The sequence below is a fragment of the Sprattus sprattus genome (genome assembly GCF_963457725.1).
Source record: "Sprattus sprattus genome assembly, chromosome: 18".
Taxonomy (NCBI): domain Eukaryota; kingdom Metazoa; phylum Chordata; class Actinopteri; order Clupeiformes; family Clupeidae; genus Sprattus; species Sprattus sprattus.
Window position 1 is genome coordinate 11,182,694 of NC_137916.1, and position 27,453 is coordinate 11,210,146.

A 27,453-nucleotide genomic window follows, 5' to 3' on the forward strand; every position below is an offset into this window, starting at 1 on the left:
GTTTTATTTCTTTTCACTTTTGGCAGCAAACGCAGCACTGCCATCATACCGCAATACTAACGTTACTTTAGTTTGTTTTTACTGTTCACATTTTTAGTTTTATATTCACATTCAAACAAGCACACAGACTTTCACAGAGGCACTGTGTGTGTGTGTGTGTGTGTGTGTGTGTGTGTGTGTGTGTGTGTGTGGGTGTGTGTGTCTTTGTGTCCATGTGTGTGTGAATGAATGTAAGATATTGTATTCAAAAATAATCTATAGACTAGAATCTATAGAACATATAAAGATATGCATATCTAGGAATCACTTCAATGTTATAATGATATTCTTGCAGCCATATGATACCAATGAGATTTTAAAGGATTTAAACACTATGCAGCTAAAGCGAAAAAGCTAAACTCTTCCTACAGTAAAAGTAAAATTGTACTTTAATACGTTTTCACTCAGTTCATCTAACTTAAATTACCTCAGAACAGTACCGTTGACTTACCATTAAAATGTTATTTAGTGAGAACAATTTAAAAATGTAATTGATAAAAAAAAATGTATAAGAGGTTGACATTTGTCTTATTTTGAGCCGTCAAACTAATGTCATCAACATAGAGATACAATGAAAGAAATGTTGGAAATTGTTGCCACATAATGAAGCATTTGTATCCTTAACTGTTGTAGAATACTCTTTCTTATTAATTATATATAATTTATTAGACATTATTACAGTTAATAATATTGAAATAAAACTCCAGTATATTACTGTATATTTATATAGTGTGCGTGTGTGTGTGTATGTTACATTTTCTTTTAATGGGTGCATGATTGGAACATTATTCCAACATCAACCCATGCAAAAATATGAGCTTATCCAGTGTTAGAGCATGATATTTTTTAAAGGAACAGTGGATGTATTTGGTTAATGTTTTTAATCAAGCCGCGTGGAAAAAGACAATCAGAGATACACATGACGGAAGCAATAAAACAAGCTATAGATGAAGCACCTGGGAAAAGCAGTGGATCTGTGGCTTACTCTTGCGTCACGATGGCCTTGACCCGAATGTAACAGAAACTACCTCTGTGGGTCTCTGACCCACTTTCAGTGCTGCTGAGGACGTAAACATTCTGTGTACACATATAGGCTACGTCATACCTTTCTTTTTGGACACTTTTTAAAAGGCAAGGTATGAATTATTTTCCACTGACAGTTTCTACACATTTATTTGCAGGCCATTTTAGGTCTATGTTTGAAAATGTAAATATACTATTTGTGTATCTAACTCAGTTGACGCACCTGTGTGTGTGTTTATTAGTGACTGTCTGTGTGTGCCTGTGGGTGTGTTTGTATGGCTGTGTGTCAGAGAGGAAGTCCAGACAGGAGGGTGACCGCCGTCCGTGCCTCAGCATGACTTTGTCTCCCCCCAAAACATACACACACACACACACACACACACAGAGAGAAGCCCCCCTCCCCTTCCTGTGTGGCGCGGCGTGTGCAGGACCCCCCTCGCCCTCTTTGTTGGGAGCCGGCGCTGCTCTCCTTGCTCTTCCGGCCAGCCGAGGGCCCGCTGCAGGGGAAGCGCCTCTTGGCTTCCCTTCTCAGACACCAGCACCGCCACTGCCACAGCCGTCGGCGGCGGCGCTACTGCTGCTGCTGCTGCTGCTTTCTCCTTAACCCCCTCACTCCCAGCTCCTGCCCCTGTTAACCCCATCACTCCCAACCACTGGTCAGACACCGACTCAGGCACTGCAATCCCCGTCTTACTCCTATAAGAGGAGAGACAAAGATAGTCTGGTAGATCATACAAATTGTGATTCTCTTTTTAGGTTTTAAGGTGGGCAGAAAGAGAAAGGGGAAGAAATAAAGAGTGATTACGAGAAGAAAACGACAGTGCGGCCTCAGCTATTTGGCTGATTGCACCACTGGAATGACTACAATCGCATGCTTGCCTCAGCTAGAATTTATAATAAGATGTCATATAAGGGTATCTTTACTGTCATGTTGACACAGACATTTACACACACACACACGCACACACATACGTATGATTTTTTCAGTTTGTATTTTTTTTATCAGGCTCAGTGCAGGCTCTATCCACAGGAGATTCCCTGAGCCACACCTCTTTGGAACGTCTCCTTCTCTGTGGCGTGTGCTGTCAGGGGTTCTCAAACAAAAACATAGGTTGCTTTTCTCCATCTACTCAAGTGCTGAATACCAATCTGAATCCATAAACTATAAGAGCCTCCATACTGAGAGCGTAAAGAGATGGAGAGCACGGGTGGAGAGACTCTGAGAAAGAGAGAGATAAAGAAGGAAAGAGAAAAAAGACGTGGAAGAAGAGGCAATTGGAGTTGTGAACGGATGATGGCGGCACAGAATTTGCATAAAGGGCAGGGCACTGTGCCCGATGGTGGAAAGGGTTGGCATCGCGCCTCGCCGACTGGCAGAGGGAAGACTGAGAAGAGAAAAATAGTAGAGGGAGAAAGACATACAGAGAGACGGGGAGAGAGAGAGAGAGAGAGAAAAAGCAGGAGGGAGGGAGGGGATTTACTCAATAGTGGATCCCTTGTTCCGAGCGAGGAGGGCCCTGGAAGTTGGCAGGAGTGAAGGGGAAATCTCTTGTTTGTGTGCTAGATTGTCCCCTTTATTTTTTCATCTGCGCTTTTTTATATATGGCAAAAAAGCGCTTGACATGGTACAACGGTGGAACTGTGGAGCAGCAGGAGGCACTGGAGTGCGTTTGACGTGTTTGCGGGGTCCGGGGGTGAGTCCCTTCTCTGGCCTCGCAAAGACTCCGTGCTGAGCTGTGTACAGTGTCTCCGTGAGATCCCGAAAGGCCCAGCCATTTTGTGTGTCTCCCCGCAATGGATAGCAACACTAGCTCTCCACTACAGCTCTCCCTCAGCTCTCAGCTGGCTCTCTTACCACCAGTGTCTGTACCAGCCACAACCTTCAGTAATGACACCCCCCCCCCCCCCCCCCAGTCTCTACCCTCCCCCCCACCCCCTATTATGTACCCACCTCACCACACGCTGGGTGTTGGATCAAGATGCACTTCCCAAAGGCAAGGGGCACAGCCAAGGGAAGCCAGGCATTGGCTGCAGGCCCTTCCGCGCCCTCCAATCACAACTGCCGCATGGCTGTGTCCAGACAGAAGAGCCCTCCCCCTTGTCCCCGAGTCTCTCTCCCAGGCCTGCACTATCACAAGGCAGACACACTCTGATGATGTCATGCTTACTGGTGAGTGATGGGGCACAGCTATAAACAACATCAACAGCCTTCAAATGCTTGTTTACTCTTGTGGTTGTGTGTGGGGTTTTTCGGCATCATTTTGATCCCTTTGCTAGCTGGTAATAATAACAGAACTGGTCTTTATTCTTTTGTGTTCACTTTGCAAGTGCATTTTAAAGCCTGTGCCCTTGAAATGAAAATGGGCTCTCTCTCAAAAGTTCTATTCTCTCTCTCTCTTTCTCTCTCCCTTTTCTCTCTCTCTCAGCACTTTCTCAAAAGCAGAATATAGCCCTTAGGTGCAGTATAGCGACAAGTTAACACACGATCATTAAACCAAGCCTTCAAGGTAACAAAGCTGTTCCCAGCTCGCTGGAATTTTGTGACGGCTCCGCTCCTCGACTCCATTTCTCCGCTTCTAATCCCATCCGCTCTGAGCCCAGGCCCCCCTCTTCCCAGCAAGCAGAAAATGCTCTCGCGTCGTTCCAAACCGCGTGCATCAGGGCCAATGAGATAACCTTGTGGTATGCTGAAATCAGACCCAATGTGAAGTAGGCTTTAGATGCGTGATAGTGCCACAATGGCAATGCTATCGGTTGATCAAAGAGAGCCCCATGGCGCAGGGGGTTTTAAGTAAACATGCAGCCGCGGCGAATGCCAAGGCGGAACCATTTTGAGTCGGGCGCAGACCAAGCCGCTCCTGTCACAGGACCCGGGGCGGACTCCGGTGTGCGTGCCCCGACTGCGAGATATACACTAATCAGGAGCACAGCTGCCTTTTCACAACGCACTATTTATGGAGAGATGACATTCAGTTATGCCTGAAATCACTCAAGGCGAAGTTCTTGTGCGCACACGTAGAGTGTTACTGACAAAAGTTACTCAGGCACTCAGAGGCGGAGCAGGCTGACTGTGCAGAGGCGGGGATTGATATGCCTCTAGCCTGACCTGTGAGCACGGGGGGGGGGTTGGCAAGTCAAAGTGGTAGACACTCAGTTTGCTATGGCCAGCCACTGGTCCTGACACACACACACACACACACACACATACACACACACACACACACACACACACACACAGTGCGACTCCTAAGAGCAGGGCGGCATCTTCCGTATCAGAAAAACACATTCTTATTTGACAGGATTGAGTGGGCGCAGAGGAGGGGAGAAGGTTCTGATGGTTGCCCGGGGGAGCCACCACTTCCTCCCACCAAAGAGTGAGCGTGAGCTCCCTGTCACGACAAATCCCTCATGCAGAAGCAGCCGTCGCCTGACTGATTCATTAGTAATGGTGAGCTGGCACTGTGCTCACAACAACCCAGGGTTTCGACACCAAGGGCCAGGGCCCTTTTATGCCTGAGCGACGTCAACATCAAGGCACACAGACACAGACTCACACACACACACACACACACAGGTAGCCGTGGGTTAGGACATTACAGCAATGGATCATTCCAAAAAACTCAAAGTACTAATTTCATGACATCATAAGTAATGCGTGGCCAAAATGTATAGGATCAATGACGATGTGAAGCTGCAATTGTTGCAGTGGCACCTCCGGCCTTGTAGTTCAGCTGCGAGTCGCCAGCCCTGTCTGAAGTTGCTGTGAGGCTGGAGAACACAGATGGCTGTTTGATTTCATGTCAGCATCTCTCAAGCTTACTGTATGCCCATACACTGGAGCCCTTATGAGAGCTATTGTAATCAGTGAAGGGGGGAGTCGCTGTTGCGGGCAGAGGGTGGCACTGTGCCGTGGAAGGCAGCGGGCCGGCCGGCCTTGTGTTTGTGTGTTTTGTCGGAGGACTCCTTTCGTCTTTGGCCCACCGTAGGCCTGCGATGAGGGATGCTGTGCCACGCTGTACCACTGCCACCACAAATTGCTTGCAGATTTTTCACACGTAGTAACGCGCTGGTTTGTAAACTGAGATAATTACAAACAATGGCCAGGCCCTGCTTCAGAGATCGCCATGCTTCGCTTCCCCACCCTGTGTGTTTGCGCGTGTGTGTTTGTGTGTGTGTTTGTGTGTGTGTGTGTGTGCGTCTGTGTGTCTGTGTGTGCGTCTGTGTGTCTGTGTGTGCGTCTGTGTGTCTGTGTGTGTGTGTGTGTGTGTGTGTGAGAGAGAGGACAGAACTGGGTGTACTGGGTTCTCCCCCTGTACCGTATTCCCACAGCCTAGCATGATTAGATGTGATTAAGCAGAACAGAGCGTACATTTATGAGTCTACCTCCACATCTGCACCAGCTTGTGAATGCTGCGGTCTGTGTGTGTGTGTCTTTTGCACACAGATATGAATGAGATGACTGACGGAGAGGGTTTCGAGGGTTGAATGGGTCATTCGCAAGGATGGTCAAGCTCATAAAAGCTAAAATTGTACCTTGATAGACAGCTTTAGAGATGAGATGATTGAAGTGATAACGGTGTGCCTGGATGTGGGCGCGCGCGCGCGTGTGTGTGTGTGTGTGTGTGTGCGTGTGTGCGTGTGTGTGTGTGTGTGTGTGTGTTTGTGTGTGTGTGTGTGTGTGTGTGTGTGTGGAAGGAGAGAACTGATGTCACTGGCCCAGCTTTTTAGCTTCAGCACAGTTCCCCATTGTCCTGGCTCTGGACCTCTCTGTGTGCGTGAGGCAGGCAAAACAGACATGGCGGCTGTGGATGCCAAAGAGAGGAGAGGCAGCATTTACCTGGACGTTATATGTCATGCAGTCATACACACATGCTGGCTTACGCTCTTTCAAACACACACACACACACACACATAAATGCTGAAAGTTCAAATCTGTAGTAAATCTTGAGAGAAATGGAATGTGTTGTTGCATACTTTTTCATCAATGGAAGCACCTCGTGCTTCAGTGCGAATGCGCTGCACTGATGCCTCTCTATAGCAGTGCATTGGCACACTGGTACTTACTGGCATGCCTCGACCAGCACCCTCCTGTGACCATGCATGGGCACATGTCTCCAAGCCCCCCCCCCATCCTTCAGCCTTATCCTTCACTCTTTTCCTGTCCTCTCCCTCTTTTAATCTTCTCTTTTTCTTTCTCCTTATATGTAGATCAACATATCCTAGAGATCTGTCTCTCCCTCCCTCCATCTCGCTCTCCCTCCATCTCTCTCTCTCCCTCCCTGCCTCTCACCCATGGCCTCCAGGAGAGGCCGTGTCAGCCATGCCTGAGGAAGGTGCCAGGGCCGCCCAGTGGCCGTCTGCCCCCTGTGGCGCAGCAGGGTCATGGTCACCTCCCTTCAGGGTCAGGGACACGCAGCAGGACCCCCCCTCACTCCAAATCTCTCTAATTAAGATCTGGCTTCCCTAATCACGATGCCCATCACCTGGGCCTGATGCTGTCAACACACACCGCCATCTTACCAGTTCTGGCCCGAGATAAAGACAGAAATGCAGACAAAGATTAGAGAGCATATCAGAATTTGGGAGATTATCTGCAACCACTCACAGATAAACATAGCAAAACCTTTGGTTTCTGTTTGTGAAAAATGCAAGATTCAATATTGTAGACAAAGGGGCATAACAGGAAAGAATTTGAAGAGTAAATTCTCGCACAGTGATCATAGTTAATTTTTTTTATGAAGGAGAATTGTTTATCTTCATACAAACCTGATACCGTAGGCCTACACATCTTTTCAGAACGCTGAGACAGAAACGCTGCTGCATGCACCATGCTGGCAATACAACCTGTTACGTTTTTATTATTATGCAGCGCTTTATCTCCAGATGAAGCAGAGTTAATTAATACATCCGTTTCGCAGTTAATGCAACCTATCTCGCATTTCCTCCTCTTTCGTCAAAATGAATGTCTTGGGACATCTCCAAGTGAGCTGTTGCAGGAGTGTGCTGTCAGATACCGGCCGTGAGCATTAATAACACCGCGCAATTAATGCCATGCGCACCGTTAATGTCATGGGAACATGCTAAACAATTCCCCAGAAGTCTATTTTGTTAAGTAAGTGGCCTTTATGATATTATTAAGATGCACATCTCGTTTGGTGCGCGGACGACTGGCGCGCTTTCTAAATGTTTTATCTGTGAAGAGGCTCTTCCGCGCGACACTCTCGCAGCCTGTAAAGCGGGCGCGGGGGATTCCTCTGAGACCTCTCTCCACGTTAGTCTCATTGTGAGGAGAATAAAAACAAATTCCTACTTAAGAGGACGCATTATAATTCGTATAATAACGGGAATAATTGCATGTCCCTTGTGAGTACCGGCGAGGCTGTGTGTATGGATGGTTGAGAAGTGTATTCGAGAACGCTTTCACTTGTTGGCACCATTTATCTTGGTTCCGTTTTGGCTAGATAGAACACGCAAATTAGTTTGTATGTAGGTATGCCCATTAATTCTACGGAGCCCCACTCTTGCTGTATAGGCTTTTTAGTTAAAATAGGCAGCACAACTTCATGCAGAAAGCCAACCATTTCAAATGATGTACCTAAAATGACTAAGCCTGTACCATTTTAGGCCATTAAAGAGCAAATAGCCTGGTATTGCTTGAACAATATCAATACTTGAAAATAATATTCCAAAAGATTTACTCAAAACGTTTTCTATTAACTAGGCCTAAAACTTCTCACTGTAAAAAAGTTTCAGTGAGGCCGAACGCTAATATTATTATATTTATTTCCTCATGTATTGGGATCGAATTTGTGGGTGTTGGATGTGTATATATATATATAACAAACAAATGCCTGTAGTTATTGTAGCTGTTCCGTTGTGTGAAAAACAGAAGAAGTAAATGTAAGAGCAGAAAGTAAAGAATATAGACTCCATTTCACTTTTTCAAAGTCTACTCGCAGAAAGGAAAAGCAAATACACTACAAGAAAGGACACATTTTTTTTTTAAATCAAAGCGTTTAACCATTTAAATGAATTGTTTGTGTGCCTTTTGTGGGTAGACAGGACCGTGCAGGTGCGTGAGAGACCGCAGGTGTTTCAGACTCTGCCTGGCATCGTAGACTTTTAGAACCTATCGAAATGTTGCATCTGCGTTTTGACATATTAGAGAAAAGGCTTTAATGCTTCAGGCAATGCACCTTGCTGGTTGTGACTGTTGGCCTTGACAACATTTTTGTTTAATCCAACAGCTAGAATATCTAGCTCATTGTTTGCAATTCAATTGTCTCTTTTCACAACTAAGGACTTTTTTTATGACCTTGTGCCACAAAAGAATTAAACCTACTTTTGGCAGGCTGTCCTGTTGTTTCGAGCGTATGCCCCTAGAATCTAGAAGAAGCAATGTCGGACAGAGGCGTTTAGTCTCCGTTTGAAGCAAAGTGAGACCGTTAGCATTGTAGGCCATTTCACAGCGTCCTGCATATTCATGTTACTTGACAGAGTCTGGTAATGTCTTTGCCAGTGCTGTACCTAAGAGTTTAGTTTTCGTATTCATTTTTACTACTGGGGCAGTTCAGGACAAACTTCTCACTTGTACCTACAGCAAAAATAAATGATAACAAATTAGGTATATGTTTTACTGAGATAAAAGCAGATATTCTCCACGTAGTCTATCCTTAATTTTAAACATTTTAAAATATCGCCACTACATTGCATAGCCTAAAAATGAAAATCGTTTTAGTATGTAATTAATATTGAATAAATGGATGGTAGAAACCTCTGCCCAGTGAACTCCTGGTGGATACAGGCTAAATACATTCTGTAGCTGCAGAAAGCTAATAGACTAATGCCTTTTTGGTAAAAAAAAATAAGTTTTAAAAATCTTCATTCAGCATCATTATTTGTTATTTGTGAGGTTTAAGGCTAATTAATACATATACTTATGAATTTCGTTTATAATTACAAAATTGAAACATGACGGTAGTGCTATTCACCGAAATTGTTAAATGATATTGTTTGGTATTGCTTGTATTGTCTTGCATTAGATGATGTTTTATTTCAGGGTACTTGAATGGATTCTTCACTGTATTATGCACCTCCATGGTGTGCTGAAATTGTAGTAATGCTTTCAAATTTCTCAAAGAATACCTACATCTAACACTATTTTCAGAGACGTGTGTGATTTTGGTCTTTGGATACGAATGGCAAACCTTTTATGCCAGGATAACATATTTTCCTAATGAGTTTGGCCATGTATTACATTTTTCAGGCCGCGAAATTACTCACTCTGTATACATTATTCATGCACGGAATCGGTGTTTGTGGGTCGGGTGGATTTTTAGCCAGCCAAATTGGAATTTTAGGCGCATTTATTTGTAGGTGTCTGGATTTATTTCTCTCGTTATTAATTGGTGCAGGATTTTACCGTCGGTGACAAAGTAGTCCGGCACAAACGGCTGGCTGCTGGGTGCTGCCAAAGCGCCTTTCCAGCTCGTTCATTTCCATCGGGCGCCTGCCTGGCAGACCGCTGCGGGTCCCGCAGTGCGGGATGATGTCTTTCCCCGTTTTTAAGAACTAATAGTGTAAGTATAACAAGGGAGAAGAGAGAAAATCGTGGCCGACTCTTTTTAAAATTATGTTGGCTGATTTATCTTGTTCAGTCGTTGGCCAAATGGTTTGTCCTGATCTGACTTAAGACACGCACATTGCGAGTAGGCCTGTATTAAAGCCTATGTTTTGCCCAAGTTCACAAAGGTATGGTTATAAAAGAAAAAAGAAAATACAATTCATTACTTGAATACTTGAAATTTCCTTTAGCCTATATGTATTATTTGCGTGCTGTTAAAGTTTCGCGGCCTTGGGAATTGAATTGATTTCGCTCATACTAGAAAGACAACAAGCGACTGATCAGAATTAGATTGTATACTGAAAATAAAACTGACACAGAAAAATGTGATCTGTTAGAGAATATCCGATAATATCTGGTGGAGAAATCATGATAATAGTCTGTTCAAGTCTGCGGTTATGGTGCACTTGAACCTTGAATGTGGGACTAGTCCTCTGAGGTCAAGGCGATAGTCTCAGCAACAACAAGGTTCTAAATGTTCATTTTTATCTGAATACCCTCGAACTCTGCCCCAAGATTTCGATCTGAATATATATTTATATGTTACATGTGTCAGCGACATAGCTTTATTAAAAGCATACTTTCTATTTGGGTGTCAGATGTGCGGTGCTGCTTAGCGCACCTGTAAAGGCTGAAAGCAGTAATGAGACACAGTGGACTGACACGGTTTTTGTCATGGTTTGAAAATACTCTGTTTTATGGTCTTTTAGGCTTAGCTTACTTTTTACAGATGAGATTTACATCGATATGTTTCCTCTTGCTTAGTGAGAAAGCCTCTATGGAACGGTTTGTAAACCGTTAAACGGCAGTATTTTGACAGATTTTGATTTACTGAGATATTTTCAATATTGGATGTTCCTACATCGAGCTGTTGATTTAAGCTTTGCATTACATGTTGCGTTTCATTTTAATTAATTCTGTGACACTTCCTCCAAATAATAGGCCTGCATTGGAAATAATTCTGGTGTTGTGTAGAATTGTTTTTTCTTCTTCAAAGATCCAACGTGGATTCTTATTGTAGCCTGTGCTCTCGCTCTCTCTCTCTCTCTCTCTCTCTCTCTCTCTCTCTCAGAGTGAGTAAGGCCCTGCTCTTGGCTATCTGAGCCTGGTGCACAATTAGGGTAAGGCTTTGAGCCCGACAGAGTCCCGCGCATTTTCAGTCTGTTTTTGGCAGCTCCCGTACAAACAGTCGCGAGTGGCGGACCGAGGTCAGCGCCTCTCGTCTGCCTGAGCGTCGCCCAGGTGTCCACCCTTTTTGCGCTCTTCCCTCTCCTCCATCTCAATGCTGCAACGCGCGACAACGGCAGGGAACGAGCGCTTCCTTCCGGCTTGAACTCCGGTGCAGTGTATAACTAAAGCACAGTGCACGTTTTGTTAGCGGGACTATACCATATAAATATAATAAGCAGCAGAATATGATGGCATGCAAGTCACAGATTGAAATGGAACTTTTTTATCAGGCAAAACCGTGATGTAGAGTTTTTTGTTGTTGTTTACGGCTGCGCTGCGCAGTCAATACTTATTGTAGAAACGTTATCTGTAGCCAGTATACCAGATCCTGTAGTTCTAGGCCATTTTATGGACAAATCGTATAATCAAAACACCAGTCATTTTAGTGCTTCCTTTATAGTGCATTTGAATGTTCTGACATATTTGCGTTGTAATGGTTCTGCAGAATGGTTGACCCTTTGATAACACTATTAGTTGCACTTAATATTTGAGAGCAATGTAATTTGCCCCACAAGATATGAAGTATTGGATCAACTATCTGAGAGTCAATTATTTAGTAGTAACTGTCAAGTAGAAGTCTAACCTGGGTAAACTTCCATTGAGGGTTATTTGCAATAGAGAGCTAATAGAGTGCTTTGCATAGAGGTTCCAGTGTAATTTGTATGGATTGTTTTCATAACCAAATTTCTTCCTCGCCCTAGGCAGTGTGTTCCAATGTTTGCATGTCCTTCTCAGGACCAAAAGAGACTAATAGAGATGGTACTTATACACGCTGAGCAAGCCTTCTTCTAAATAGGATGTATTCTTCTTTTTTTGTTGTGTGTGTGCGGGGGCGGGCGTGGGGCCCACTGCCTGGGTGTTGCAACTAGCTGTTTTCACAAACCAGCACCATTTGCACACCTCCCTATCCCAACTTGTGTCAAATGGGCATGTAAATAGCATCTAGCGTTTGCATACGTTTGATATCCTAGCTGCAGCTTGAAAAAATGGCGGGGATAAAAGGAAAAGCAGAGATGTGGTTGTGACTCAATCTGTTCAGCAGCGATGAATCTGCGACCACAGAATGTCAGCGCGGCGGTGGCGGCGACGCTAACCATCCTCAGAGCATCGCTTCCCTGGCTCTCTCAGGGAATTTCCTCTGCCTCGCTCCGCATTCAAACCGCCCTGGACCTTCATCTCCAGAGAACATGGTTTCTGTTCTCTGTTCACGCTGCATTGTGTCAGGTTTTATTTGCTTGTCACGGTGCTGATTGTTTATTTGCGCTCATCTCCAAACGATGTTGGTTAAGGAAGAGTGAATCGAGGGCAAAGTCCTGCCATTAGCCTGTATGTTTTTTTTTTTTTAAAATGAATGCCAAATCAAGCAAAGCTAAATTTAATTTCTCTGCACTTGTAAACAGTTTTTTTTTTATATAAGTACATATATTGTATATCCATGTGTGTGATATCCTATGTATGAAAAAAGCAAACTGTCTTCTGTTGTAGTGTTCTGCCTTCCAGCACAGATAACAGGGCCTGTCATCCGTTTAATCTGAATATCTGAGTGATCTTGTATATGTTGACTTGTGAATTTTGGTGGTTGGTTTGTTTTTGAGACTATCCAGACATCCATCATGGGGATGAAGTGGCCATTGTGAAATGCAAGCATCTCTCCCTTCCCTATGCTGTGCCTCATGCAGGGAAACTGGGCACAGACGCGTAGACATGCAGTCTGCTGCATCCTCCTGCTGCACCCCGACACCCAGGTGTGGACGGCAGATGAAGTGTGGCAGCATTGGCTTCAGGCACGCTTTGGCTGGTGGATTAATGCCAGTCACAGCGTCACATCTAGTGCCCTGCCTCTGTCTCTGCCCTGTCATCTGATGTGTCAGACGGGTGAACCTCCATCGCACGCACAGCGTTGGAGCTTTAAATGAGACGTCTGTGTTGGGGGGGGGGGGGAGAGGGTAGGAGTGGGGGTGCATATCTGAGCAAGATGGTGTGGTGCAAGACAAAGACGGAGACATAGATAAAGGGATGAGAGAGAGAGAGACTAGGAAGAGAGAGAGAGAGAGAGGGAAAGACAAGGAGAGGGAGAAAGGACGAGAGCCACCGGGAGATATAGGGGTGTATTTGTTTCCCCTCCTTTGTTGGGATGGTGCATGTGAGAGCAGCTGCTGGTTGCGGGTCTGGTGGGATTTTGGAGCGGTGCGTTTGCTCTCGCCACCCGGTGCCAAGGTGGCATTACGCAAGTGGTATGAGAGAGGGAGAGGGAGGGTGAAAGAGAAAAGAGGGGAAGGAGGAGGTTAGGGGGAGGTGGGGGTTGGAGGAGATGAACGGCCATGCTGGTGGCAGAGGCGCGGTGGCTTTTGGGAATTGTGCGGGAGGAATACACGTCCCTCTGAACTTTGCCTCTGTGTCAGATAGGAACTTGTCGATTTGGCAAATTGTGCCCCGTCGGACTGGACTGCGTACTCTCTCTCTCTCTCTCTCTCTCTCTGTCTGTCTCCCTCACTCGCTAGCTCCCTCCCTCCCTTTCTCTCTCTCTCCATTTCTCTCTCACTCCCTTTGCCACCATCCCCCCTCCCCCTCTCTTTTCCCCTCCCTTTCAGCTCTTGAAGCTAACGCATTGGCTGGGCTACAGGCGTCTTGTTGCCAAATAGGTGGGCCCTACTAGTGTTGGCAAAGGCTCAGGCAATGGTTAGAGAAAGAACGCGGCGTGTGAGAGAGAGCGAGGGAACGCGCGAGAGTGAGAGTTGGAGAGAAAGGCAGGAAAAAAGAAGCTGCACTTGGGTTTGCCAGCGGTCGTACGCGCTCGTCCAACATTGATTCGGTTCTCTCTTTTTTCCCCCCATATTCTGCGTTTAGCTTTCGCCAGCCCCCCCTCCACCCCCTACCCTGTGCCTGTGTGTGTACGTACGTGTGAGTGTGTGTGTGTGTGTGTGTGTGTGTGTGTCTCTCTCTCTCTCTCTCTCTCTGCAAGTCTTATACAGGACTGAGAGATCTAAAGCAAACACCAGTACCAATTACGCTTTGCCAAGGATTTTTTTTAGCCTCGTTGATTTTTTTTTCAGTTTTGGAAAAGGCGCAAAAGAAGTGTGTTTATTTTAAGCACCGCGATTCCACTCATATTTTTACGTCTTCCTTTTTTTAAGGGGGCGCAGATACTACCTTCATAATTTTTTTCTCTTTACAAATCTTCCTGGTTTCTGTTTTGAAATTTGGTCTGTCTTTACACTGCTATTTTCTCCATATCCTGAGGATGCACTCCTAATTTTTTCCTTTTCCTCAAAAAGACTTTGACTTTTTTGTAAACAGATTACCGGACAGTTTTCTTTGTCCACTCTGTGCTATTTTTGCGTATTATTCTCAGTTTTAATTTTCTGTCAATTTTGCATTTGGGCCAGAATTGCATTTTTTAAACACCAGAGAAAGCGGCAAAGAACTTGTGTGGGAGATTCCTGTTCGGTCTTGAACGGCGTGCCAAATTTAGGATGATAGTGCAAAATGGTAACTACCTGGCTGTCTGCGACTGTTTACTGGTGCTCTGTTCCTTCGTGCTAATGCCTCTGTTATTTTTATTTGTATTTTTATTATTTTTTTTCTTAACCCAGGAGTTGAGGCTTCAGGTTTGCATGACGTTTGGCCAGAGAGGAATCTCTGGGGCCAATTCGTGTGTTGCAAGGGCTTAAGTCTTAACTTGTGGGTTTGTGGTGGCAAAAAAATTGGCGCAGAGAGTCCGGTGCATGGCAACCCTGGCACAGGGGCACAGCAGCAAGGTCTGGGCTTTGTTGCAATGTTGGGAAAGTATTATAGGATGGCTGAATGAGCTCTCTGTTGCCGAAGGAGACGGCCAAGCTGCTTTATTTTGGTCTGCTCCCACCAAATGGATAGAGTGATTGCACTCTGTGGGTTAAGCCTTGTAATAAGCTCTGTTATGCAAATGTATTTAAAGCAGTGCCTTTTAAATGTTGTTGAATTTCTAAAATATATTTTAGGGGAAGTAGGGGAAGATGGTAGACAATATTTACATGTGTTTACATTTGTCAGTCGGAACAGCTTGCTCTGGTTAACATGAAAGTTGAGATAATAATCATTATTGTCATTGTTCCAGTTGTTACTACTGAGGTCACACACTGTAACATTTATTTATTTGTTGATCTTGATTTATTACCACTTCAGTTGTGGTCAGGGCTGTAAGTCATTTTTTCAGGTGTTATTCTGTACCACAGCTTGCAGCTGTAGGCACACTAGAACTCACACCTCTTGCTTTTCCCCCTCTCTCTCTCTCTCCCTCCATAGGATGAATTCCATCCCTTCATCGAGGCCCTGCTGCCCCACGTCCGTGCATTCTCCTACACCTGGTTCAACCTGCAGGCCCGCAAGCGCAAGTACTTCAAGAAGCACGAGAAGCGCATGTCCAAGGATGAAGAGCGCGCAGTGAAGGACGAACTGCTCGGCGAGAAGCCGGAGATCAAGCAAAAGTGGGCCTCACGGCTGCTGGCCAAGCTCCGTAAGGACATCCGGCCTGAGTTCCGAGAGGACTTTGTGCTGACCATCACGGGCAAGAAGCCGCCCTGCTGCGTGCTGTCCAACCCTGACCAGAAGGGCAAGATCCGCCGCATCGACTGCCTGCGGCAGGCCGACAAGGTGTGGCGCCTGGACCTGGTGATGGTGATCCTGTTCAAGGGCTCGCCGCTGGAGAGCACGGATGGCGAGCGGCTGGTCAAGTCGCCACAGTGCTCCAACCACGGACTGTGTGTCCAGCCACACCACATCGGCGTCTCGGTCAAAGAGTTGGACCTCTACCTGGCCTACTTCGTCCACACGCCAGGTGAGTTCACTCATTACAAACACACACACACAGACCCCCATACACACACACACACACACACACACACACACACAGACAGTTATGATGTTGCAGACACTTTCACGCACACCATTAGTGTTAACCTGAAACATTACATGTAAAATACAGAAATTTCGTTTTTTCCTTTTTTCCTCTGCTATTCCTGATACTTGCATGCGTAATACTCACACTCATAATTACTGTCACAGCCATGAAGTGACTAATATAAATTATGCCTGCTACAGGTAGACACACCGATTACAGCTGTAGTGCTCTCTCAAACGCTTTATGTGTGTATGCAATCACAAACCTATATGTCATAATGAAAACATACATGCTCCTCTCACACACATTATACTGTTCAGGGTGTGTGTCCCCCCACATGTCCAGCTTTGTGCTCTTACATTATACACACTTTCACAGCGATATCCTTTTCCTTGGCGCTGTGTTGCCAGTTTGTGGTCTGTTTGAAGAAATTGTGGTGCTGTAGGAGTATCATTTGTTCCCATGTTTATGCGCATGGATTAATGGACAACATGGCAAGTGGCCTTTGTGTGTTTTCAGTGTGTGCAGACTGTGCGTGTGCGTCTGTGTCTGTTTTTACTTGAGCTCCATTATATGGTTGATAATTTGTCATTATTAGAGAATAAAAGTGCTGCATGTGTATCTTTTGAATGATTGTATTAGCGATGTGTGTGTGCGTACAGTGTGATAGTGTTTAAGGCTTCATGTCAGTTTTTAAAATGTATTTTATTTGTGTTTTGTGTTGTCCACCTGGTGTTGTACTGGCAGTGTGTGTGTGCGTGTGTGTGTGTGTGTGTGTGTGTGTGTGTGTGTGTGTGTGTGTGAGTGTGAGTGTGAGTGTGAGTGTGAGTGTGAGTGTGAGTGTGAGTGTGTGAGTGTGAGTGTGAGTGTGAGTGTGAGTGTGAGTGTGAGTGTGAGTGTGAGTGTGAGTGTGAGTGTGAGTGTGTGTGTGTGTGTGTGTGTGTGTGTGTGTGTGTGTCGTGACTGGAGGTCTGTAGTGTCAGCTGGCCTGATCCCAGCCTGCTTAAAAAGGAGAGCTGTCCCGTCTGCTTCAGACTGAATCCCACGAATAATGCAGCTGACACACACACATACACACACACACACACGGACACGCACATACACACACACACACACACACACACACACACACACACACACACACACACACACACACACACACACACACACACACACACATTCATGCACAAGCACACACGAACACATGTGTATGGTCCTCTCACAGTGTTGTCCAGTTAATCCATGCATGCACAAATACACACGACCACAGAAAACTAAAATATTAATACAAATTAAGAAGTTAGAAATTATACAATTGAATTACTACATTAAATCTTGCAGCATATTGAAAATTAACGTGGTGAATTTCAGAATGAATGATGCAGGTTTTTTTGTCCTGTAATTAATTTCAAGCTGACCTATTTTACCTGATAAAATATACAATGTATTAAATTCTCATACACTATGCTTTTATATAAATATATGACCAGATGCAGTAGTCCTTTCAAAATGAAATGATTAACTTTGGACATAAAAAATGTAAACCAGTTTCATCATTACCTATCATGCATCTTTAAATATGTTTTTTATATTTTATTAAATACATTTTTTTGGGGGAGCATTTTGACCACACTAGATGCTGCATTGCAGGGCATGACACAAGGTAGCACAGCACAACACAACACAACACAGCACAACACACAAGTCTGTGAAATTTCTGGTATGTTTGTAAAGGCAATGTTTGGATGCCAGCTCCTTAAATTGCCCAGCACTTGAAGCAATGGATCACTGTAGAATAGTTTAAGCACACGTAGGAGGAATCCTGGAATGGTCTCTCGGAGCGGAGCAGGGGAAAATGAAAATGTTCCTGTTTTTCGCCACGGCGCTAAAAACTCCCGGCTACTTTGGCTGCCGGAGCCTCCACTGCTGGCTTCTCTGCCGGTTGCCGAAGAAACGTGTCTGGTTTTGGCAAAACCAGGGCATGCATGAGCCAGTGCCACGTATACCGCTGCCTGGGGTCAGGGTGTGTGTGTGGCGGCACAGTGTTGTGTGCGTATATGTGTGTGTTCGTTTATGGGTGTCTGTGCATGTGTGTGTGTATGTGTGTGTGTATGACCGTGAACACTTCTGCTTGGTGGCCTGGACACAGGTCATCCAGGGCCAGGCGTAATGCAGGGCGTCTCTGTCCAGCATGGTGCAGAAGGGCTCAATACAAGACCAGCAGAGCAGAGCAGACTTACCCACAACGCACTGGGCTCTCCTACCACACGGACCTAGCTGTAAGGCTCTAATGCCTCTCCTTGGCAGGGTATAAGGGAGAGAAAGAGAGAGATAGACAGCGAAAGAGCGAGGGAGTGAGACAGGGAGAGAGAGAAGGAGAAAGAGAAGAGACAGGGCTTTTCTGCCCCATGCCGAGTTCTTTTCAGTATGGTGCGTACCGCTGTCTCTATTTGCCAGGCCTAACGGCGATCGCTTCCCTCTTTCACAGCACTGCTTTGCTACTGCGCACTCGTAGTGCTTTCCAATGAGTGTGTAATGCTCATTTCTCTCTATGTACGTATACATAAATATATACATATGCATGTGTGTTTTAATGTCTGTTTTCTGTGTATTTGTGTGTACATATTGACCACTTCTATGCTGTGTGACAGCGTACTTAAATATTTTCAAATTAAATTTCAGTAAGTTCCTTAAAGTTAGATCATATTACCTAGAACCAATTTAAATGACCACGCAGCATTTTCTTATTTTCTTAGTTGGAGCCGCTCATATCTCTTTTTCCCCCCTTTGTGCTCTTTCGCCATGACCTTCCATTTGGCCCTCAGTAAATCTGAGCACTCTGTGCAGGTTAAATAGAAATGTCTGCGTGGACACGCCATTCGCCAAGTTATTGTCATGTGGAAATTGCCGACACTGAGCTCCTTATGACCTCACTCGGGTGCAAAAGTCCTTGGAGTATGAGTAATGAAGAAAGGGTGAAAGGGTGGAGTAGATAGACAGATAGATGAAAGATAGATAGATAAATAGATAGACAGATATAAGGATAGATAGATAGATAGATAGAGAGGAGGTTGGGGGTGGGGGGTTGTTTGGACCCGATGAAGATCATTTTGGGACGATGGTTTGGGAGCCTCAGGGTTGGGGTGAGGGGGGTGCTGAGAGGAGCTCGCTTCTCTCTGTGTGTTTGTCAGTTTGATGAATGGCTGTTTAAGCGTTAGTCATATTTGGAGAGCGCGGCCTCATACGGCTCTTATTATGGCTCAGTAATGATAAAAACGTGTTATGTGCTCCCATCTCACGGTCGCTCTGCCAGCACGAGGAGGCTTCCCTCTCCCCCTCAAGGCTATAGCGTCGGGGCCCAAGTAGGCCGGGCCGGCTTGGGCGCCGTGACCCGACTCGGCAGGGGGTATAGCGGTAGAGACGCAGCGCCAGGGTTGTGGCGGCCAGAAGGCACTGCTGCCAAGAAGAGAGGAAGGCGCGTAAGCATTTAGCCGCGCGACACAGGCTTTCATTCCGTGCCACTTGCAGTGCCGTTAGCGGGAGCTGCAGGATGCGGAGGGGTGGCTGAAGGCCCACAGTGTGATTCCATCAGCAGCCACTGGCCACTGGACGTGCAGGAGAGGCTGCTGGAGATACTGGGGGAGGCTGACAGTGAGGGAGAGGAGGAAAGGTGATGCATCATGTACAGGTTTCACACAGACAAGTGTATTGTGGTGATTGATATCTGTAGAGCCAGGTCCAGGAAGGGATCTGTTGGAAGTATGCCTTTTTTTCGTCAGTTTGATAGTGTGTGTGTGTGTGTTTGTTTTATGGCGAGATAGGGAAAGAGCCTGCAGGACACTTCAAGCAAACCAGCTTGTGTCAGAAACAAACTGTATTTGCCCATTCCGTAACACTCTCACACACACCTGACACTGTCAGGGTTAGATGGAGGAGGAGAACCAAGAGACATGATGAGAAACATTTTTCAAAATGACTTTTACTAATTACTATTACACTCAAGCACAAACAAAGAAAACACACAGACCGACACAAGCACAGACGCACACATAAACATACACACACACACACACACACACACACACACACACACACACACTCACACACACACACACACACACACACACACTCACACACACACACACACACACATACACACACACACACACACACACACACTGACTAATAGGTTGAAGGGACATTTTGACATGGCGGTCAGCTGAGCTGAGTCCAGTTGGAGGCAGAAAGGGCTGGAGTAGGATAGGAGCGGACTGGTGGTGGGAGGTGGAACACATCAAGACGGGGGTCACCGACACTGCTGCTTTTTAATAGCCGGAAAGTTCGCGGCTCCAGCCAACCGCAAATGGACCATATTGGAACCATTTCAGAATGTATAATTTTTCCCTAATTTACCTCTCTCTCTCTCTCTCCATGCCTTTTTCTCTCTCTCTTGTCTTCTCTTTTTTCTTTCTGTCTCTCTCTCTATCTCTCGCTGCGTGAGGAGAATATGGAAGGAACACACAAGATTACCTGCTAAACAGATTATTCCAGGCCGATTGCCATTTCGAGGGATCAATAAAAAGATGCGTTTTGTTCTGCAATGGGGATTTGAGGGGAATGTTCTCCGTTGCTTCATTCCCTGTTCAAACAATGAAATCGGTGGAGCTGAGATAGACAAATATAGACACAGTCATATTTACAGAACACAAGCGGTCAGAGACTGACCTTATTTTATTTTGAAAGCGATCGAAATAGTTCATCTAAATAAAATTCTTTGTTTAAACTGTCCGAAATATCTATTAATTTGCACTAATGTTTTCATGCTCTTTTTATATGTGTTTATATTTATGTATTTCTAAATACTCAATAATCAGATATATGTATTTTTATCATTTGTGTATTTAAGCTGGCAAAATGAATGCTCTTCAGGGTATTGTCATTTTAAATGACTTATTTAAAATGTAAATGATCAGGGAGCCACAAAAAATTAGCATTTTCATATAATACAAATATAGGAAAATGTGAACCGAAATTATAGGACCAATAACTATAATTATTCCTCTGAATGAAGGGGCTTGACCATAGGGTACTTTGCAAAGACCATGGCCAAAAATATAGCCTTTTAAAAAGAAAATATTTGTCAGTAAGGCATAAAAAGAAAGCAGAGTATTTTTCTTAAATTCCATTTGATTGAAGAAAAAAAACGTATGTATGTGTGATGGGTCTCCTTGTCAGAGTGTAATGTTTTGAGATCTGGTTTATGTCAGGGTGTAGTGTGTAGCTGACTGTACACATGCCAGGCCTGAGAGCAGTGTGTCCTGAGAGGCCATGAAGGGGTGCTGTGTGGTGTGGGCTGCGTTTGAGCTGGAGCTGGAACCAGCCGGGCCAAGGGTTGCTAGAAGTGGGGTGCAGATTGCCGCTCGGCTCCTCTCGTCTTCGCTCCTCTCGTCTTCTCTCGTCTCCCCGCTCCGCTCCTCTCGGCTACGTGGGCCAATCCCAAAGCCCTCAGCTGAACTCGCTGGAGCTGAGCCTGAGAAAGCTCCATCGCAGCGTCGTTCCTAAATGTTTGGAGGCCTCACCGTCTGAGCGCATGTGCAACCAGTCCCAGTGCCAGCCGTTTGAGCCCCCGCGCAATCCAATGATTTAAACCTCCTCTCTCGCACTTCAGAAAAAATGGCCCAAAATCACCAATAAGCAACACACAATCAAAACTCAAATATAAAGGTAGGACGTCACATATATATATATAAATAACAACATCAATAATCATTTTATTTATTTTAATCCTCATTTTCTTTATTGTTTATCCTAACTAGCTTTCATTTCACCATTATTTAATTGTAATGTACGTTTAATAATAACGTATATAATTTTTTTCAGTGGGAGAAAAGCCACCAAATGTAGCCGTGTGTTGCCTGGAAATAAAGATGGTGCGAATTGCCAAGCGGGAAACAAAAGAGGGCTGAGGGAGGCGAGAGCTCACAGTAGTGGCTGCTTGGCAGAGCCGCACGGAAGCTGCCAGCTTTTCAAACGGACCCACACTCTCTGCCAAAGCTCCCTCTCCTTATGATCCTTTCTTTCTGTCTTTCTGTCTCTTTCTGTCTCTCTCTCATTTTAACCCTCTTTTTTTCTGTCCTCCTCTCCTTCTTGTTCTCCGTTTTTCCGAAGAACACATTCCCCCCTCGGCGCTTTCGTCCAATCCCTCTGCTATAGCTCACGCCTCTGTCTCTGTTTTTTTTTTGTCAGCGCGACGGACATGAAATTGAAACGTATCGTCTGTGTGAAAAATATATCCCTCCAAAAAAAAACATTCTGTTCGTCCTGCGTTTTCTCAGTGCAAGACTGATTCATTTTGTTGCGTAGCGATCCTTGCGTTGGTCTGTTTCTCAGACTGTTACTCCATGAAAGAGAGACCGTGCCGCTTGGCCTCTAACTAAGAAGAACTAAGTATAGACCCAAAATAATAAAGCTTTCCTACTCTGATGTCGGTTACTTGTTTGTCCAAATCATATTTATGGGTTGCTCCATTATTGCTGTGTGAAATCATTATTTCTCATTTCAAAGGTATCCTCTATGTTTTGTGTGTCAGCCATAAACAGCCTACAAACTGCGGCGAGTTGTTTTTAATCCTTCCACCACTTGCCAAAGAACTGGAAAATCAGGTGATGTCGAAGATGTTTAAAGAAAATTATTGCCAGAAAAAATTAATTTGAGACCATAAATCGGCTTTGATTTGGTATTGTGTTTGTATGTGTGTGCAGACTGATGTGTGTGTGTGTGTCTGCATGCTTATGTGCAAGAGCGCGGACTTGGCTAAGCGATCGTCACAGCGACAGTGCAGCATGAGTGACAGTGCGGGTGGCGTAATGGCACGGCGGGTCGGAATGACTCAATAATGATCGGAAAATGAGGCCCATTATTGAGCTAGAGTAAACAGGCTCCTCGACGCGTGAAAAGGCCCATTCAGGCCAGAGCAGGAGCCTGCCTTTCCCAGCTCCTCAGGGGTCCGGCTTGGGGCCTTCAAGGGCTGGCCCCCTTTGTTCAGGCTCACTCTCAGGCAGGAGGGAGAGGTGGAGGTATGCTAGAGGGAGGCCGAAGGTGATGGGCGCCAGGATTTGGACTGCCGCGGCTTATAAGAGAGAGAGAGAGAGAGAAAGAAAGAGAGAGAGAGTGTGTGTGTGTGTGTGTGTGTGTGTGTGTGTATTTGGTGGGGCATTAATCTGATGGTTATCCTCTGATCTTTGCCCTGTCCCTTTGCTTCCTGCTTCTAATCCAATCGTTTGGTGATAACTATACTGTAGGACTGTAGCCTTCTACTCTGGTTGTGTGTGCGTGTGTGTGTTTGAGTGTGTGTGTGTGAGTGTGTATGAGTGTGTGTGTGTGTGTGTATGTGTGTGTGTTAGGAAGCGAGCGCTGGGTCTGTCGATGTGTTAAATCCTGAGCCCCATCCCCGCGAGCAGAGCCGGGCAGTCCAGGGACCCAGGGTGTGAACTAGGTGCTAATGCCTCCTTTTGCCTGTTTTGTCAGCGCAAAGCTCCCTAATTAATGGCAATGGAATAAATCAATTAAGCTGCCACATCTCTAAACAGCTGAACAACACGCAGGGAGAGACTGGGAAAGAGAGAGAGAGAGTAAATGAGAGAGAAAAAGAGATAGATGGAAAGAAAGAGAGGGAGAGATGGAAAGAGAGGCAGAGAGAGAAAAGGGAAGTGGGAGGTGTTGCAAAAAAAGTGGAGGGGGGTGTAATGAGAGATGAGATGGGAGACGAGAATAGCAGATTAGAAAATCTGTAAAGAAGAGAACAGAAGAGCATTAGAAACTAGAGATGTACTTGCACCTTTTGCGATAGGATGATGCGTAAATCCTTACTATATTCTTTTTTCAAATAGTCAGTCATTACAGTCAGCCAAATGTTGTGGAACTTGAGCTTTCATTGTTTGTTTACAGGTCACTTTCTATGTGATGATTTATGGGCTGTCTGTTCATTGCCAATCAAAACGAGAGTGACCAAAACGATATCAAAACTAAAGTGACCAAAACTATATCAAAATGATAGTGACAGACCCGTTCAGGTTCATGACAGACCTGTAATGTAGTTTGTAAAAGGTAAGGTATGAGTAGATGTATGGACACAAACGAACATTGATATCGTTGTTTTCGGCTAAGTTAGCTAATGTTAGCTGTTGGCAGGCTCTGCTTAGGTATACTAGCTATGCTAGCTAGTAAATTAGTGTTTTGTTATCATAGACATTAACGTTCCTTGCCACGGTGAATTTACACAATAAAACAGCTGTAATGTAAGATGTAAATAAATCCATACTGTTGGTGGTTTCTTCAGTAATTTATAAGAAATACAACAGAAGTCTGTTGAAATGTTAGGTGCAATGTAAGCTGTAAACGTTAATGCTAGTGCTATTGATGTAATCTTTGTTCGCCAGCTATGGCAGCTACCATGTGTACAGCACCACTATAGCCTACAGCTGGCAGAGCAAACATCAATCGGCAAACGTTCCACCATTTTCATTTCAATGGGAAAAAAGAGGAATGTAAAATAGTCACAACAAAAGAACGACAGGAAGGAGGGAGACTGTTTTTACAAGATCACTACACGGTATCTGGACGGATGTGTCTAAGTTGGAGCAGTGGCAATATCTCAAAAGGGCTAGGAGAAGAAGGGGCACCAAAAACAGATAGAATAAAGAAAATAAAGAAAAGTTACAAAGAGTTTGCACAACCACACAACATTGAGCAATCACACTAATTACAACAGAATAAAAAAAAGAACACAGCATAGCAGAGTGATTTAAGTACAGTCGACTCAAGCGCAGCGTCCGTCAGATGACTACGTGGCCGTGTACGTTTGATGATTTTAAACTCTTCTTTTTACATGCAGCTGCAGCACTCCGATGTTACGAAACAACGCGCAGTCCCAAAAAGCTGACAGGAATAAATCAACATGGTTGTCATGGGAGAAAGATAAATTCACTCAGTTACACACACACAAATGAATGCATGTGCACATGTGTACACATGAAGACACACGCACTCACACAAACATGCACTCACACACACTCAACACAAATACACTCTCACCCAAGCATCTATTTGTTCATGTGCATGCTTGTTCTCACAGTCTCACAACAAAGCAAAAAAATTCACTCACACTGCATAAGTTACAACACATGTAAACCCGCATACAATTTGCTACTAGTCGTACTCCACTCCAAACAAATGTCTTAACAAAACACACTTATAGACATACATGCATATTCACACATACACACACACACACACACTCTCTCTCTCTCTCTCTCTCTCTCTCTCTCTCTCTCTCTCTCACACACAGACACACACACAGACACACACACACACACACACACACACACACACACACACACACACACACACACACACACACACACACACACACACACACACACACACACAGGTGTAGGGAGAGAGCTTTGGGACTTGGTATTAAGTGTCTCGGGGGGAGCCTCCAGCTGTGAGGCTGCTGGGTGGGGTTTCTGTTCTCCTCTGATGGCCTGCACCCTGACAGCAGGCTTGAGACTCCAGCGGCCCACAACACCCTGCGGCACCCAGCGGGCATGCTGGGTCGCTCCACACCTCCCAGCCAGCCAGCTCCACCACGCTCTCACACTATCCTCTGCTCCCTCTGTGTGGGCGATCTCTGATGCTGTGCGGTCAGCCTGTGCCATTTACCGATCACTGCTTTTAGTCTGCTCATGAGCTCTCAGACGAATCCAGCACTCTCCAGATCTATCTTCCTCCCTCTCTCTCTCTCAGTCTTGCCTTTTTGTTCTGAACACCTTCTGTCTCGTCTTTGTTGTGTTCCTGCGCTCTGTTCTCCCCCTTAGTCTTTCTCTCTCTCTCTCTCTCTCTTTCTTTTCACCCTCTTTCTTCCCTTTGTGTCTCTCTGTTTCCCTCTGTCTATCCTGAATGGAGATTCTGGGCTCAGACATAAAATCGCCTGACACTTTCCCTTTCCATTGCTGTCTGTTTGCTTGTTTTTTCACCGACATCATTTGAGATCGAAGCACCCTCATTATAACCGTCAACTGTCATCGCAAGTGTGCTGCCTGTAATTTTCAGACTCATTGAGGATTTTTTTCCCCATCTGCTTTCAAAAGAGGCGGAAGCCAGGCAGTGTGTTTGGTTTTCAAAACCCCAAAATAGTCAATGTTAACACTCTGTTGCCATCTGAGCTTTTCAAGTAATTTACAGTTTTTTGCCATTTGGTAATTTGCATACTGTTTTATTAATGAAAATGACAAAAAAAACACATGATGGTCAGATTTCTGAAAAGAGAATGTTTTATTGTTCTGGTTTTACCGTCCCACATATTATCTCTATTCCATGATGAGTAAAGATGTTTTGCGGTAAGATTTTGTTAATTAAAATAATATACGTCGGTCAGTGTTTTTCAGTACTTCTTCAAAAGTCCTTGTGACCGGAACTATGCATTTATCTGTGAACCTGCACATGTCTCTGAGTGTGTGTGTGTGTGTTTGTGTGTGTGTGTGTGTGTGTGTGTGGGTGTGTGTGTGTGTGTTTGTGTGTATGTGTGTGTATGTGTGTGTCAGCGTGGGTATGCGGGCATGTGGGCATGTGTCTGAATCACACATGTGTACCGCAGAATGTGAGACAACAACAACACACTGGGTGTGCACCAGAGCATATGCACCTCTCTGTCCACCCCCCACCCATGCCGTCCCTCCGGTCTCCCCCTCAGCACAGTGAGTTCCCACTCACACCTGAGTCCCGCCGCTTAAGCGCCAGACGGGGCCCCCCTCCTACCCGCTCCCCCACACTAGGCCTTCAAAACCAAGGGCTCGATGGACGTCCCCAGCTGGGACCCTGAGCTTCAAGAGCAGGCTTGCCACTAGATCTCACTGGCTCCCCCTAGCTGGTCCCAGCTCAGGTCCAATCTGTTTCTGCGTGGCAACATGGGGCAATGTAAACCCACTGGAATAAGAGAGCTGCTTCAGGGCAGGAGTACATTTTATGCAGTATACATGCAGTATATTTTCTCTTTTTTTTGTTTTAACTTTCTGCCATTGACTTAACATAGTGCTGCATGTTGTCTGATAAATGCTAACAATGCTAGCAGAGGTGATGGTTAACTCGGTATTTGTAGTATACTTCCATGGTATGTAAGGAATTGAGAATGTCTTTTCTGTGTGTTATTATTTGATAATAGTAAGAGAACAATGGAATGGAAAGACTGCAGGGTTGGAGTTCTGTGGCTTCAGCTCCCTTTTGGTATCTGTCATTACTTCATTACTTACCATTATGTAGCTGTCTCTGTCTTTCAGTCTGGCTCCCTCTCATTCCCTCTGTTTTCTCACATCGTCCACCCCCCCCCCCCTTTTGTTGGAGTAGACAGCAATGATCTGACTGCCTCTTTGCGGTTAGATTTTGATTTGTGGTTTTGGCTCCAGTAGAATCTAATTTTTCATTGTCCATTCTGTTCCCACGTATCTGTATCCATTTTCCAACTGTTGTGCTGGGCTGAAGTTGTGTGACTGTTGATTCTTATTTGTTTGCATTGCAAATACCGCTATTTGGAGTCAACAAGGTTCCCCCAGGCACTATCCAAGGGCTTGTGCAGAATCTAAATTTTTTAAATAATCATTGAGGT

At 45.1% G+C, this 27,453-nt stretch overlaps 1 protein-coding gene across 16 annotated transcripts in view; it reads left to right on the plus strand.

Annotated features, from left to right (window-relative positions):
* Positions 1 to 27,453, plus strand: part of nfixb (nuclear factor I/Xb) — a gene marked incomplete at its 5' end in the record, with an annotated part of 128,944 nt that overhangs the window by 25,044 nt on the left and 76,447 nt on the right. For 15 of the 16 annotated variants that reach the window (XM_080856464.1, XM_080856473.1, XM_080856472.1 and 12 more), the window contains one exon: positions 15,197 to 15,728. In XM_080856464.1, the coding sequence (XP_080712590.1) occupies positions 15,197 to 15,728 (532 nt within the window). Of the gene's footprint in view, positions 1 to 13,634; positions 14,405 to 15,196; positions 15,729 to 27,453 lie in introns of those variants that run through there. The other variant, XM_080856476.1, reaches the window with a different exon arrangement.